Here is a 12,170-nt window from a genome sequence, read left to right as displayed (position 1 = left end):
TGCTAGTGACTGCAGTAAAAATTAAAGATCGGAATCCTGATGGATATTCTAAGAAAGGTATAATCAGGCTTGTGGTGGTTCTAAGTGCAAACATAAGTTGGAAGAAAGATGGAAACCTAATTGAAAGATTGACATCCTGTATAAAAATCCTATTTAATTTCCCCAAAGCAACTGCATGCTAGTGACTGCTGTCAAAATTAAAGAGCCGAATTCCGATTGATATTCTAAATACGGTATGATCAGGTTTGTCGTGGTTCTAAGTGCCAACATAAATTGGAAGAAAGATGGAAACCTAATTGAAAGATTGACATCCTGTATAAAAATCCTATTTAATTTCCCCAAAGCAACTGCATGCTAGTGACTGCTATCAAAGTTAAAGATCCGAATCCCGATCAATATTCTAAATACGATTAATATGATCAGGTTTTTGGTGGTTCTAAGTACAAACATAAATTGGAAGAAAGATAGAAACTTAAATGAAAAATTGACACTCTGTATGTAAATCCTATTTAATTTCCCCGAAGCGTCTGCATGCTAGTGATTGCTGTCAAAATTAAAGATCCGTAATCTCGAAATCCCGAAATTTTTCTAGAAATAGTGGGAACATGCGATGTAACTTTGGCTTAATTTTTGACAGGAAAAATCGGTGAATTAGAATCTTTTTTCGCACCGTGTAATTTCCTGTCCGAGGAATTACCGATTATCTTCGCATGAATAACTCTGATACATTTTGCGTTGGTTTTTCAGGGATGAGAAAATGCTTCTGTGATGTTGCATCGGAGCACATCATCGCGATGCTGTAGGCCATCGCGGAATATGACGAATGTCGGCCACATATCGCCGAACACAGGACCAAAGGGACGACGAGCCAGCGTGGCAACCGACAAACCAGTCGATCTGCCACCCCCGTGTCTTAGAGGCACCATGGAACGCCAACGTTCACCCCGCAGCAGCATCGTGCCTGACATCGCACTTGACATGGGAAACGACGTCGAGGTTGTTCATAATTCACCATTCTCTCTGTTAAATTTACACTAGTCGCTTCTTCGAATTTCCGTGGTTGCTGGGAACCGGTACCACGTTCGGATGATTATGTTAATAGCAGAGTCGAAGGTTCTCTACTTGCTCGAGGGTTTCAGACGTCGGGCAAATTCGAAATATTCGAAACACTCGCAACGTTTCTCTGACAGTAAATAAAGAAATAAAAATATCGCGTGTCAGGATTTCCAAAAATTCTAATTTATTCGTTCATTGAGTTGCGAGGTATATTTATCGGTATATATATATTTGTCGGGAGACGATATTTCGAGAACGAAAATATACTTCTTGCAAGCACAGATTTAAATCGCGGCGCGATACGACGACAGTAAACGTGAATTGATACCGAGGTATCGATATTTCGTCGTCTCGAGCCAAAATATCGCGAAACTTACTGCTCGGTGGGTCCATGAACGAGACACGGCGCGGGAAGTTTCGTGGTATCCGGACAACTCGTCTTGCAGGAAGAAGAATTATTCTAAGCGAACTCGGCGTGTCCCGATACGCGAACCGCAGTCGAAAATTGATTTCGAGCGGCGTATCTTCTGTTCCGTACTCGTATTCCGGTTCACGGTGTAATTGATCGAGAGTTGGAAACTCGCGGTGGAAATGGGGCATGTTTATATCGTGGACCGTGTTCGAGCCGAATCAGCTGGAACTTGGCGCGTGATAGGCGAAATTTCCTCGCAGAAATGCTCGACGTTTTTACTTGCGTTCTTCTTTCGTAAAGTTTCATCGCTTTTGAGGATGTACCCTTGACCTTTCAGGGCATCAACCATAAGCCTCTTCTGGAGCGTGATCAATATGGCGAATCGCGGAACGTGTTCAACCAGAAGATCAGTCGCAGTCCACGCAACTCCTTGGTCCCGGACGACTACTACAGGCCCCCACGAAATGGGGCACGCAGCCCTCGGAACAGTTTGGTCCCCGACGCTGGCTTGACACCGGACATGCTGTACAGCTCGCGACACTCGTTGGTTCCCGAGGCTTCCCTGAGCCCGAGGAACTCCTTGATACCGGACGTGACGCACAACAGAAGCGCGAGGAACAGTCTAGTTCCTCTGACAGGGTCCAGGGTGTCTCTGATGTCGGAGAACGGGAACCCTCCGCCACCTCGCAGTCCCCGGCACTCTTTGGTCCCTAATGCCTCGAGGAGTCATCGTGGAAGCATCACCAACATGGAGCTGGTCGATCGTAGCCCCCAGAGAAGCCCACGGGGATCTATAGCTTCGGAATGCTTGAATCAGAGCCCGAGGAACTCGATCGTTACATACGACATGAATAGATCCTCGCGAGGAAGCATCGGCGTGAATGACGTGCCCAGAGGATCGATCGGCGGTAACGAGGAAGACACGAGAAGCCCACGGCGAAATATCGATCCCGAAACGATCGACAGAACTCCGAGGGGAAGCCTAGGCGGATTGCAGGAGAGGAGGGTCACAAAGACGAGCCTGATGGCGCAGGATCCGAGGAGGGCCTCGGCTGATCAAGGTGAGAGTTTGTTTGTTGAACTCCGAGGGGAAGCCTAGGCGGATTGCAGGAGAGGAGGGTCACAAAGACGAGCCTGATGGCACAGGATCCGAGGAGGGCCTCGGCTGATCAAGGTGAGAGTTTGTTTGTACTACGAGAATGCTACTTGGCTGTACGCTAATCCGATTGGCTACGAGATTCTGGGAATGAATACGAAACTGAAAGCGATTTATACGGATCTGAGAATAGACGGAAATAGATCAGCTTCTTAACTGGCTTCACGAGCCAATTTAATCGCTCCGATTAGTCTACTGTTTGCTTATTAAGCTTGTTAATAATTTTACTCTTCTTTTACAGAAATCTTTTACAATTTTTCCCCTAGCTTGTGTACATTTTAGGTTATGTCAGTAATATTACCGTAAGCTTGCTCATATCTACGAGCAGGAACAAGTGGAACAAGATTGGCTTTCACCTGCCATGTTTTTACTGTACCAGAAAATTAAACGTAATCTCATAACCACGTTCGTGGCACCGATACGGTGCTGCATTCGATGAAGTAATTAATCATGTTGATTCTCCCTATCGCGAGTCATCTTGACGTAACGCATGGCTCTCCGCAGCGAACGTGATTGAATTACGTCCTCTGGCGCCTAGAATCTTACGGCAATTCGACACTCGTTACGGACTAATTCGACGCGACATCTCAAGAGGCCCGTAAATTTCCTATAAATCTGCTTGGTTTTACCGACCAGTCTCATAGACGCATGATTTCAAGCGTAACTCAAGCATACACGTGCGAATCCGATCGCTCGTTGATCAGAGGGGATTCGAATCAGGTTTTCGAATATGAACCGAATGTGGACCGATCCAACTTGTATCACGACCTCGACGTCGAGAAGTAGAGAGCAAAGACGAGTTATTCGGCTGAGCTAATGATCTAACCTGATCATCCGAGCTATTACTGGCATGTGCAGCACGGATAACGATAGGTCCGAGTTAGCGTCGCGAGACTTCATCGGTTTTGACACAACCGCATTAAGCTGGCTCAGTCAATCCTGCGTGTACTTACATGGCGCTCCTGGACACGAGGTCACTAGGCCCAGTGTAAACTCCAGGCGTGAAGCTATGAACGTGAAGCTACTTGGTGGTAACTGGTCCACGAACACACTGTCGCGTTGCGTGTTTGGCTCCTGATACAGTCTAATGGGCGATTGAACACGGTAATTACCCCAAATTGGCGCCGACGAATTAAAAAGTACGTGTCGTTTGTTGCTCTAACCTAGAAAAAAGCAGAGAGGATAAAGGGATTAGCTAGAAGAGAGTACAATAGATGATGGAATAATCGATGGATTAGCTACACGCCGAGGATTACGCGCTATTGTTGGTAATCGACACCTTTCCAGCAGGATGCAGTCAATAGACTCGTAGACTGAAAACGCAGGATTTATCGGCACGAAAATAACGACCTCGCAGAGAGAAATTAATAACTGGCTTTTGTCGCGGGACCCGTGCCAAGATAGAAAGCAGCCGAAGCATTCGACGGGAAATTGTTCGTGACTGTGATCCCTGAACTCGATGACCCTGTATTTTTAAATACACTGCGTCGGGATCTCCGAGGTATCGTAAAAGGTACCGTTTTAAAGGCATACTTTATGAAAGAGGTAACAAAGTAGGAGAAAAAGATTCCCAGACTCTCGACTCATTTCAATCCTTCTTTGTACTTTTATAATACACAGATGACCGATTTTCCTTTCTTACCGATTCGTAAATTTCTCATCTAAGGAAACGACTGCCGTTTCGACCAGGGAATATGGTAATTTTACGAATTGTCTGCGCAGGTATGAACGGCAACCGGAATTCCTCGCCCTCCCGGCAGAAAGAGGTGAACAACTCGGGAAGCACGAAGTCTCGTGGAAGCACGGTCCAGATAAATTTAGGTTACACCCAGAACACCTTCGAGGATTCTAGACGAGCCAGCAGCTCCGTGTCTCTATTCCTGCTCACCCTTCGCACAGAGAAGCCATCGAATATTTAGTATTCGGAATATTTCATGGCAAAAACAAAGACGAACAACAACCGAAGGGATACAACGTTCCCCCTTCTGCTCCGCGAGCTTTTACCTTCGCCTTGAAAGCTTTAAAGCACCCTGCATCCTCTTAGGAAAATTTCTTTAGGCAAAGTGCAAGCTGGCCCTACGGTCCCTCGAAAGCGTCTATTCGAGATTCACTCGCGTAGAGAATTTCTATTCGTTACTTCCAAAATGGACGAAAAAGATCGACGAACGACTTTACACGCGATATTTGCGTCGATTTTACGTGCAATCGGTGTTGAGAAACACCGACAAGTCGCTACATTTGAGCAGCGTTCGTGCCATAAAAGCAGCACACTTTTAGGAAGCTCGACGTCGAAACGAAGTACTCCGCTGGATGCCTAATTCACGATCGCCTAAAATCGTTATCTCCCGTGACGTCGAGTCGGTTATTGAATTTCGTTAGCGAGAACGTATATCGCCGGAGTATGACGTCGAGCGAGAATTTCGGCAATTTCAGCGGCAGATACCCCCCAGTATTTTTCGCCCTGTCGCATATTCCACGACCTTACACCACTCTGTTTCGTGGCAATTTCTCTCGCATGAGTCGAGCGTGTTGGCAGCATTGAATAGACGCTGAAAGAGGAGAGAAAGAACCACAGAGAGAGAGAGAGAGAGAGCATCGGTGTGATTACTCGGGAACTACCAAAGACAACATTTTGACAAAACTCCACCTTCGTTTGATAAATATCGTTCTCAATTCTATCTCTCATTCGAGTAAACTAAAAGTGGAAAATGATACATGGAGAACCGACAAATTTGCAAACGAAACTGGCCCGTGGTCGTGAGTGGAAGCTGTCCCAGGAGGACCGGAGGAACATTCAGAATCGTGAACAGCAGTCGGCCCCAATGGTCCACCATTGCTGGATCGAAACTGTCGTTTCACAGTCACGAATTTGCACGATCACCCTGGGACACGGACGCACTAGAATTGGCCGAAATGGAGATGGCGCTGCTGCGAATCCCCCGCGACCTCTGAATATTTCACCTTCTTCTTTCGCTCGTCAAAGGGTAAGTACGCGAGTTCCACGAACCGCAGATTTCCGGCTGCTCCGGACCTCGACGTTGGAACTTGCGGCTTATCAACCGACTAACCTTTGCCGCCGGAAAACGTGGAAAATTATTTCGGCTTTCATCGCTGCCGCGTCAAAGCTCGCAGACTTGCCGATCCCCTTTCCGATACCCGAGCCGAAAGGCTCCCGATAGAAGCGCGGTTTGCGTTACAGGGATTAAAAAGTGGACGAACGCGAAGGTTCGTGTCGGTGTTCAGTTTTCAGGCGACGAGTCGCGCCGGCTTTTCACCAGCGGCGCCAAAGTGCCGGAGAGCACGATGGAGAACAGGAACTTAGGCGTGATAACCTACGGGTCGGTGGTGTTCCAACTGAAGGACGCGAATCTGGAGGCGGACAACATCTGCGACTTCGTGTTCCGCGGGCTGAAGGTAGTCTGCAGAACGAAGGTGGTCACCGTCTGCCTGGTGTGCTTGACCATGATCCCGGTTCTTATGTTGATTTACGGTGAGTAAAGGGACCGAATTTTGGGAACGTTGACTTTCCGCGAATTGGATATTCCGCAATTGGAAGACACAGAGGCTGTACAAACGTTGTTTCAGCACCGTTTTCTTCCCAAATTTGAACATACTTTTTCGTACGTCAGAGTGTATAGAGGGGTTCTAAAGCGTATACGATATTCCGGATAATTTCGTTGAGAATTAATTTTGCCCCAAAAATTGCAAGTGTCGAGAGAATTCTTGGGCGAAAAAAAATAGGAGAAATGAAGGGAAGGTTCGAGTATTTTCACCTCGCGTGATTCGTGAAGTGTACATAAAGGAAAGCTTCCATGTTCGCGTCGAATCGATACGAGACTCACAAGCAGTTATCAATAAATTAACCGCGGAACTCGGGTAACTGTCGTTGCTTGTAACGTTATCACCTATACCGGTTCACCTCTATTAGCCTGGAAGGGGTCAACTCGACGACTAAGTTGGCCACAAAATAGTAGACTTCCCACGAAGGTGTCAAAGTAGTAGACTTTAGACGAAGCATCGTGATTAGCAAAGCAACTTTCGCTACAACCGGGGGCCACGACGGAAATTAAGAAAAATGGCGGTGTCGCTGCGAAGAAAATTCTCTCGAGCGTCGGCGATTTTCATTATCGGAAGTAAATCGCCCCGATAAGATGGCGTGCGCGAAGGATCTTTCTCCCTTTCAACATTTCCCTTTTTATTTATTTTTTCTTTTTTTTTTCTCGTAAAACCTGCCGATTCGAAAGGTTACGTTCACAGAACGATATGCAACGATGTATGAAACACATGCAGCTGTAATTTGCATACGATTCGACGTTAATGCGATGGAAATACGCCGCCGATGTCGAAGGGACTAGTTAACCTTACTAGCATTAATTTCTCTCCTAGGTCACGATGACGGTTTTAACGCGATTTCGTGGTCCGATGCTATAACTCGAATCGATCTACCGTGAGACGACGAAAAACGAGCCTCGGACAACGAAGAGTTCCTTCGGCCGGAACCACCCCCGATCTAAGTACGCGTGTACGTCTGGCTCGTTAAACCGCCACTCGTTAAAATTAATTAACACGCCACCGATACAACCCCGACTGCTTTTCACGAGGGGAACGCGAGTATCAGATACGAGTCTCGAAGGTGAATAATAGAAACTCGGCCGGCGAGATTCGAATCTGGAGCGAAAGGTGGGTGAAGATGCAGATACCGGCCATTCTCGGCTCGAGTCACGAAACGGTATTTCGCGGTTCGAGGCACGCTCTCGAGATCTCGAGTCGAAAGCCAGTGAAACGCGGGCGTCGTTTGCGAGCTAATTGACCCACACGCGAGCCCCGCGCTACTTCCCACACATGCTAGTCTCGATCCGCGAGCTACCGCGCTTCCGGTCGGCCATGGACTCGCGCGAGTCACCGGGACAAGCTCGTTCACCTCTTCTTCGCGCGCAGAACGGTCGTCGAATCGATAAGGAACACGCGGTCGGTTCATGGAAACTTCGGGATCGTCGACGTCGGTGGACGTCCCGACGAGTATCGCGAGAAATTTATCGTCACGTCCAGGTAACCGAATCCTGCGGCGCCCCCTTATCCGGCTGCAACGCCATGCTGGATCCGTTGATCGATCAGCTTAGTCTCGTTATCTCGATCATTACGGTCACTCTCTGATGGGACCGAGAGAACTTTCTGCGCTGGTGAACTTAAGCACGAGTATTTCCTTTCTTCTTTTATCGGTTTGACCATAGAGAACAATTGCCTAGAGAGACTCTTCGAAGTTATCACGGTTAGGAGATGTTTAGAAATTGTAAAATTTTATTCAAATTGTGATATTTTTTATGGAAGAAGACGTAAAATTCTTGGTCCCGGGGAAGCGTTTATTCAAAATGGCTAGAGACTCAGGATTTCTAAGGTTGAGTGTCGAACTGTCAACTTTCTTGATTCGACACGGAAGACGCTTTTGTTACGCGATATGTGGGTCTGTAGGGAGAAAGTTCCACTAGAATTAATAATAAATAATCGTAGATCGATTAAAAATTATAAAATTTTGGGACTCGAGAATCTTTTCTTTAAAATAGTTAAAGACTTGGGATTTCTAGAGTGAACACTGTCAAACTGTCAATTTTTTCGATTCTACACGGAAGAAGCTCTTGTTGCGCGATATGTGGGCCTGTTCGCACGAAGTTCATCTAAAATTAATAATAAATAATCGTAGATCGATTAAAAATTATAAAATATTGAGACTCGAAAACCTGTTCCTTAAAATTGCTAAAGGCTTAGGATTTCTAGAATTAACACTGTCAAATTGTCAACTTTTTCGATTCGACGCGGAAGAAGCTTTTGTTACGCGATATGTGGGCCTGTTCGCACGAAGTTCATCTAAAATTAATAATAAATAATCGTAGATCGATTAAAAATTATAAAATATTGAGACTCGAAAACCTGTTCCTTAAAATTGCTAAAGGCTTAGGATTTCTAGAATTAACACTGTCAAATTGTCAACTTTTTCGATTCGACGCGGAAGAAGCTTTTGTTACGCGATATGTGGGCCTGTTCGCACGAAGTTCATCTAAAATTAATAATAAATAATCGTAGATCGATTAAAAATTATAAAATTTTGGGACTCCAGAATCTTTTCCTTAAATTGGCTAAAGACTTAGGATTCTTAGGGTTAACACTGTCGAACTGCCAACTTTTTTGGTGGAAAAATTTCCACTAGAATTAATGATAAATAATCGTAGGTCGATTGAAAATTATAAAATTTTGGGACTCGAGAATCTTCCTCTTAAAATAGTTAAAGACTTGGGATTTCTAGAGTGAACACTGTCAAACTGTCAATTTTTTCGATTCGACGCGGAAGAAGCTTTTGTTACGCGATATGTGGGTCTGTAGGGAGAAAGTTCCACTAGAATTAATGATAAATAATCGTAGGTCGGAAAGAGAGGTCGTGGGTGCGAGGCGTGCAAGAGGCTCGCATGCCGCGTTACCCTTAGTTAAGTATCGAAATAGGACGTGACACAGTGAGTGAAAGTCAGGCAACGTCATTACCATTACATTATTCAACGCAGTCAGCGCGAAAACTTTTTGATATCGATTCGCCTTCGCGATACGGTTGCTCGTAAATAACCACGAAAACAGAAGCGATTAGAGCCGTGCGTGAGACCACGCTGAGGTGGAACCGATGAGTACTAGCCTAATCGTTACCGCGCCATTCGTCCTGGTTTCGTTTCAGGTTGGAACTTCTGGAAGGACTGTCCGGCGGAGTCGATGATAACGCTGTACATGGTGATCGGTGGGACCTTTGGCACCATGCTCATGGTGTTACTCATTTACTCGCAGATACGCTCGAGGAGACCGAACATGCTCACGGTGCCGTCGACCAGACCTCAAATTTCTTTCATGAAGTTGATCATCTTCATCTTGTCATGCTTCCTAATGGTCTGGTTCGTGATGGGTAAGTCGAAGAAAAATCAGGGACAAACAGTAATTGCCATTACAGCCGGGGCTGAACTATGGAGATTCTTAGTAGCCGATATTGGTACACATAAAGTACCACGTTCAACCCGTACATGCCAATTTTGATAAAATTTAATGTCAGATATAGTTCTCAAAAAATATTTGACACGTATTTTTATCGGTTATCGTTCATATCAAAGGGGTGAAATCAGCCCTCAAAGGTAGGGGTTGGAAGTATATTTTTTGAAATATATCGAGCAGTAAATTATTAGCAATTGTTAGTAACTGATGTTGGATCGATCGTTGCTTTATATTTTATTATTTCTATCACGAGTATAGACGAAAATCATTTTTGGTCGGACGTAGCATACTTTTTCATGTTCCACAAATATTGGATTTGGCATTTAAATTTTCTCATTTTTTAGCTTTAAAATAGCTGCTCTAACCTGTCTCTTCGTCCATGTTACTCCAATATCGACACAAATAATAAGGATTAAAACTACGCGATGACAAAGTAATAAAAGTAACAAAATACTTACTAATCGCAATAATATTTTTGTGAATGTTTGGTCCCTTTATCGTAAGTTATTTTTGCAACGAAGCGATTTGGATGCGAATTATAACAAAATTTTCGATATTCGTGGGCGATATTCGTGGCGAAAAGAGGGCACCGTGATCGATAGAGGATTCGAGTGTTTCCACACTCGATCGCTCGGTATCGAGCGGGTTTTCAACGCGAAACGACGCGGAACGTCGCGGACAAAAGCGATCGATCGCGTTCTGCTTGCGAGTAATTGCCAGATGTGGGTGGTAAGCTGCTTCGATGCAACCTAATTTTCGTTCGTGATCGCGTCTAGTTATAAAACCACTCGCCGCCGTCGGTTTACAAACGTAATTGCGTCCGTTTGAAAAGGATAACGAGCATCAGGCATCGGCATTTTTCCCGCGTGTTGTTGCTGTTCTTCCGAGTGTGACACGAGTTTGCTCGTTACCATTTACGCGGACCCTTTGACGTTCGACCGACGAAAGTTTCCGGGATGAACGAAGCCGAGACTGCGACTTCACTCTCGTGGACAAACGTACGCGTTTAATTTCACCAGGAATGACCCGAATTCCGCTCTCGTCGATTCTTTCGCGCATTTTCCACGTCCTCGGGGACGAACTCTAGCCCCATCCACTCTATCATTCTTCTTTCCGTTGCAGGAAATTACTGGATACTCCACATCATGTGGCCACCCTACAATTTCGTGGTGCACACGCCCAACGATCACTGTAACAAAACGCTCTACGAGTTCTCTTTGGTGCACCTGGGAGTGATATACATCACCCTTGGAATCACGCTGCTCGTGATAACCGTGCTGGCGTCTTTCAGAATCCTGGCCTGCCCGCTGCCGGAAAGGTAAGCGAAGCCATGGCCAACCGTGAATCGTCGAGGCTCACCGGTTCGATCCAACCACGACGATAGATCGCACGTTGATCCGTTCTTTGGATATCATTCGCGATACCACTCGCGATATCACTGGCGATACCGTTCGCGATACTGTTTGCGATACCACTCGCGATACCATTCGCGAAACACGCTGGCCAGGATGGTGGAATCACGAAGCTATGGAATTCGGTCGATAGGATTGCTAGTTAACGACGCGATAAACCACCGTGTTCCACATTCCCCTGAGGGAATTCGTGCGTTTACGAAATTATTCGATTGGGATCTCACGTATGGCAGCCGCGAGTAGAGACGCGGGGTTATGTAGGATTTACGGGAGAGATTTTGCAGGATGGAAGAAATCTGTTCCAAGGTAGCGATACAGATAAAAGGCATAGACGAAGGTATCCTTTTTCCTTCGTTTTCTCTAGCAGTCACTGGGTAAAGAGCTTTCGACTGTCCCCGCGAACGAAAGTTCAAGGGTTATAATGCTCTGCTGCTCCGTCAATATTGATACTCCAGTACGATCTCTGTTTCAGGAAGCGATTGTTTCTCGCGGCTCATTGAAACGCGTATAATCGAATTAAGAGTAAACGAAAACCGGTGCTGTTGCCTATTCATTCACCCGGGTTAATCAAAATTTCATGCGAATAAGATAATTCCGAGTGCACATACGCGGATGGTACAATATGTTGCACTCGAAATAGCATAGAGAGGAGAGGGATGTTCGTTCACCTGACTTCGTGTTTATTGCATATTGTATCCGAATGTCTACTTCTAGGCTCTCAATAGCTTGCGTCGGTACTCCGTCTCCTGCCACAAATTAAAAACCACCCCTATACAATTCTATTCTTAATTGTAACACTTTTATCCAATAACGCAAATTCGTGTGACCCATCTTTGCAATTCAGTTAGTCCAAGTGGACCTATTATATTCTGACCAATCGGACCCGTATACCCTCCAAATCCACGGTTGCCTATATCTAAATCGCGCTGATCCTACGTACACCCTAGCGCTTTATCGCTTCATCCCATCCAGACTCGACGTACCCTCTTCACCCTCTTCACCCTCTTCGTCCCTCGATATGTCACTTTCAGCCAATAACGAAAATTCCCCTGGCCTGTCTTATACCGTGAAAGAAAATAGCCTATCACGTTATGGCCAATCAGACACGCATTCC

General features: G+C 45.7%; 1 protein-coding gene across 1 annotated transcript in view; it reads left to right on the top strand.

Annotated features, from left to right (window-relative positions):
* Window positions 1–768: 768 nt before the first annotated feature.
* The window catches only part of LOC108555326 (uncharacterized), a 14,935-nt gene continuing 3,533 nt past the window's right edge, over window positions 769–12,170 (top strand). Inside the window, exons 1-6 of the mRNA XM_017910902.1 lie at window positions 769–996; window positions 1,806–2,529; window positions 4,347–4,492; window positions 5,850–6,114; window positions 9,340–9,561; window positions 10,767–10,962. Coding sequence (XP_017766391.1) covers window positions 769–996; window positions 1,806–2,529; window positions 4,347–4,492; window positions 5,850–6,114; window positions 9,340–9,561; window positions 10,767–10,962 — 1,781 coding nt within the window. The remainder of the gene's footprint in view (window positions 997–1,805; window positions 2,530–4,346; window positions 4,493–5,849; window positions 6,115–9,339; window positions 9,562–10,766; window positions 10,963–12,170) is intronic.

Source organism: Eufriesea mexicana, unplaced genomic scaffold (assembly GCF_001483705.2).
Source record: "Eufriesea mexicana isolate 0111107269 unplaced genomic scaffold, ASM148370v2 scaffold107, whole genome shotgun sequence".
NCBI classification, from domain to species: domain Eukaryota; kingdom Metazoa; phylum Arthropoda; class Insecta; order Hymenoptera; family Apidae; genus Eufriesea; species Eufriesea mexicana.
This window is presented reverse-complemented; position numbering and strand designations above follow the sequence as displayed.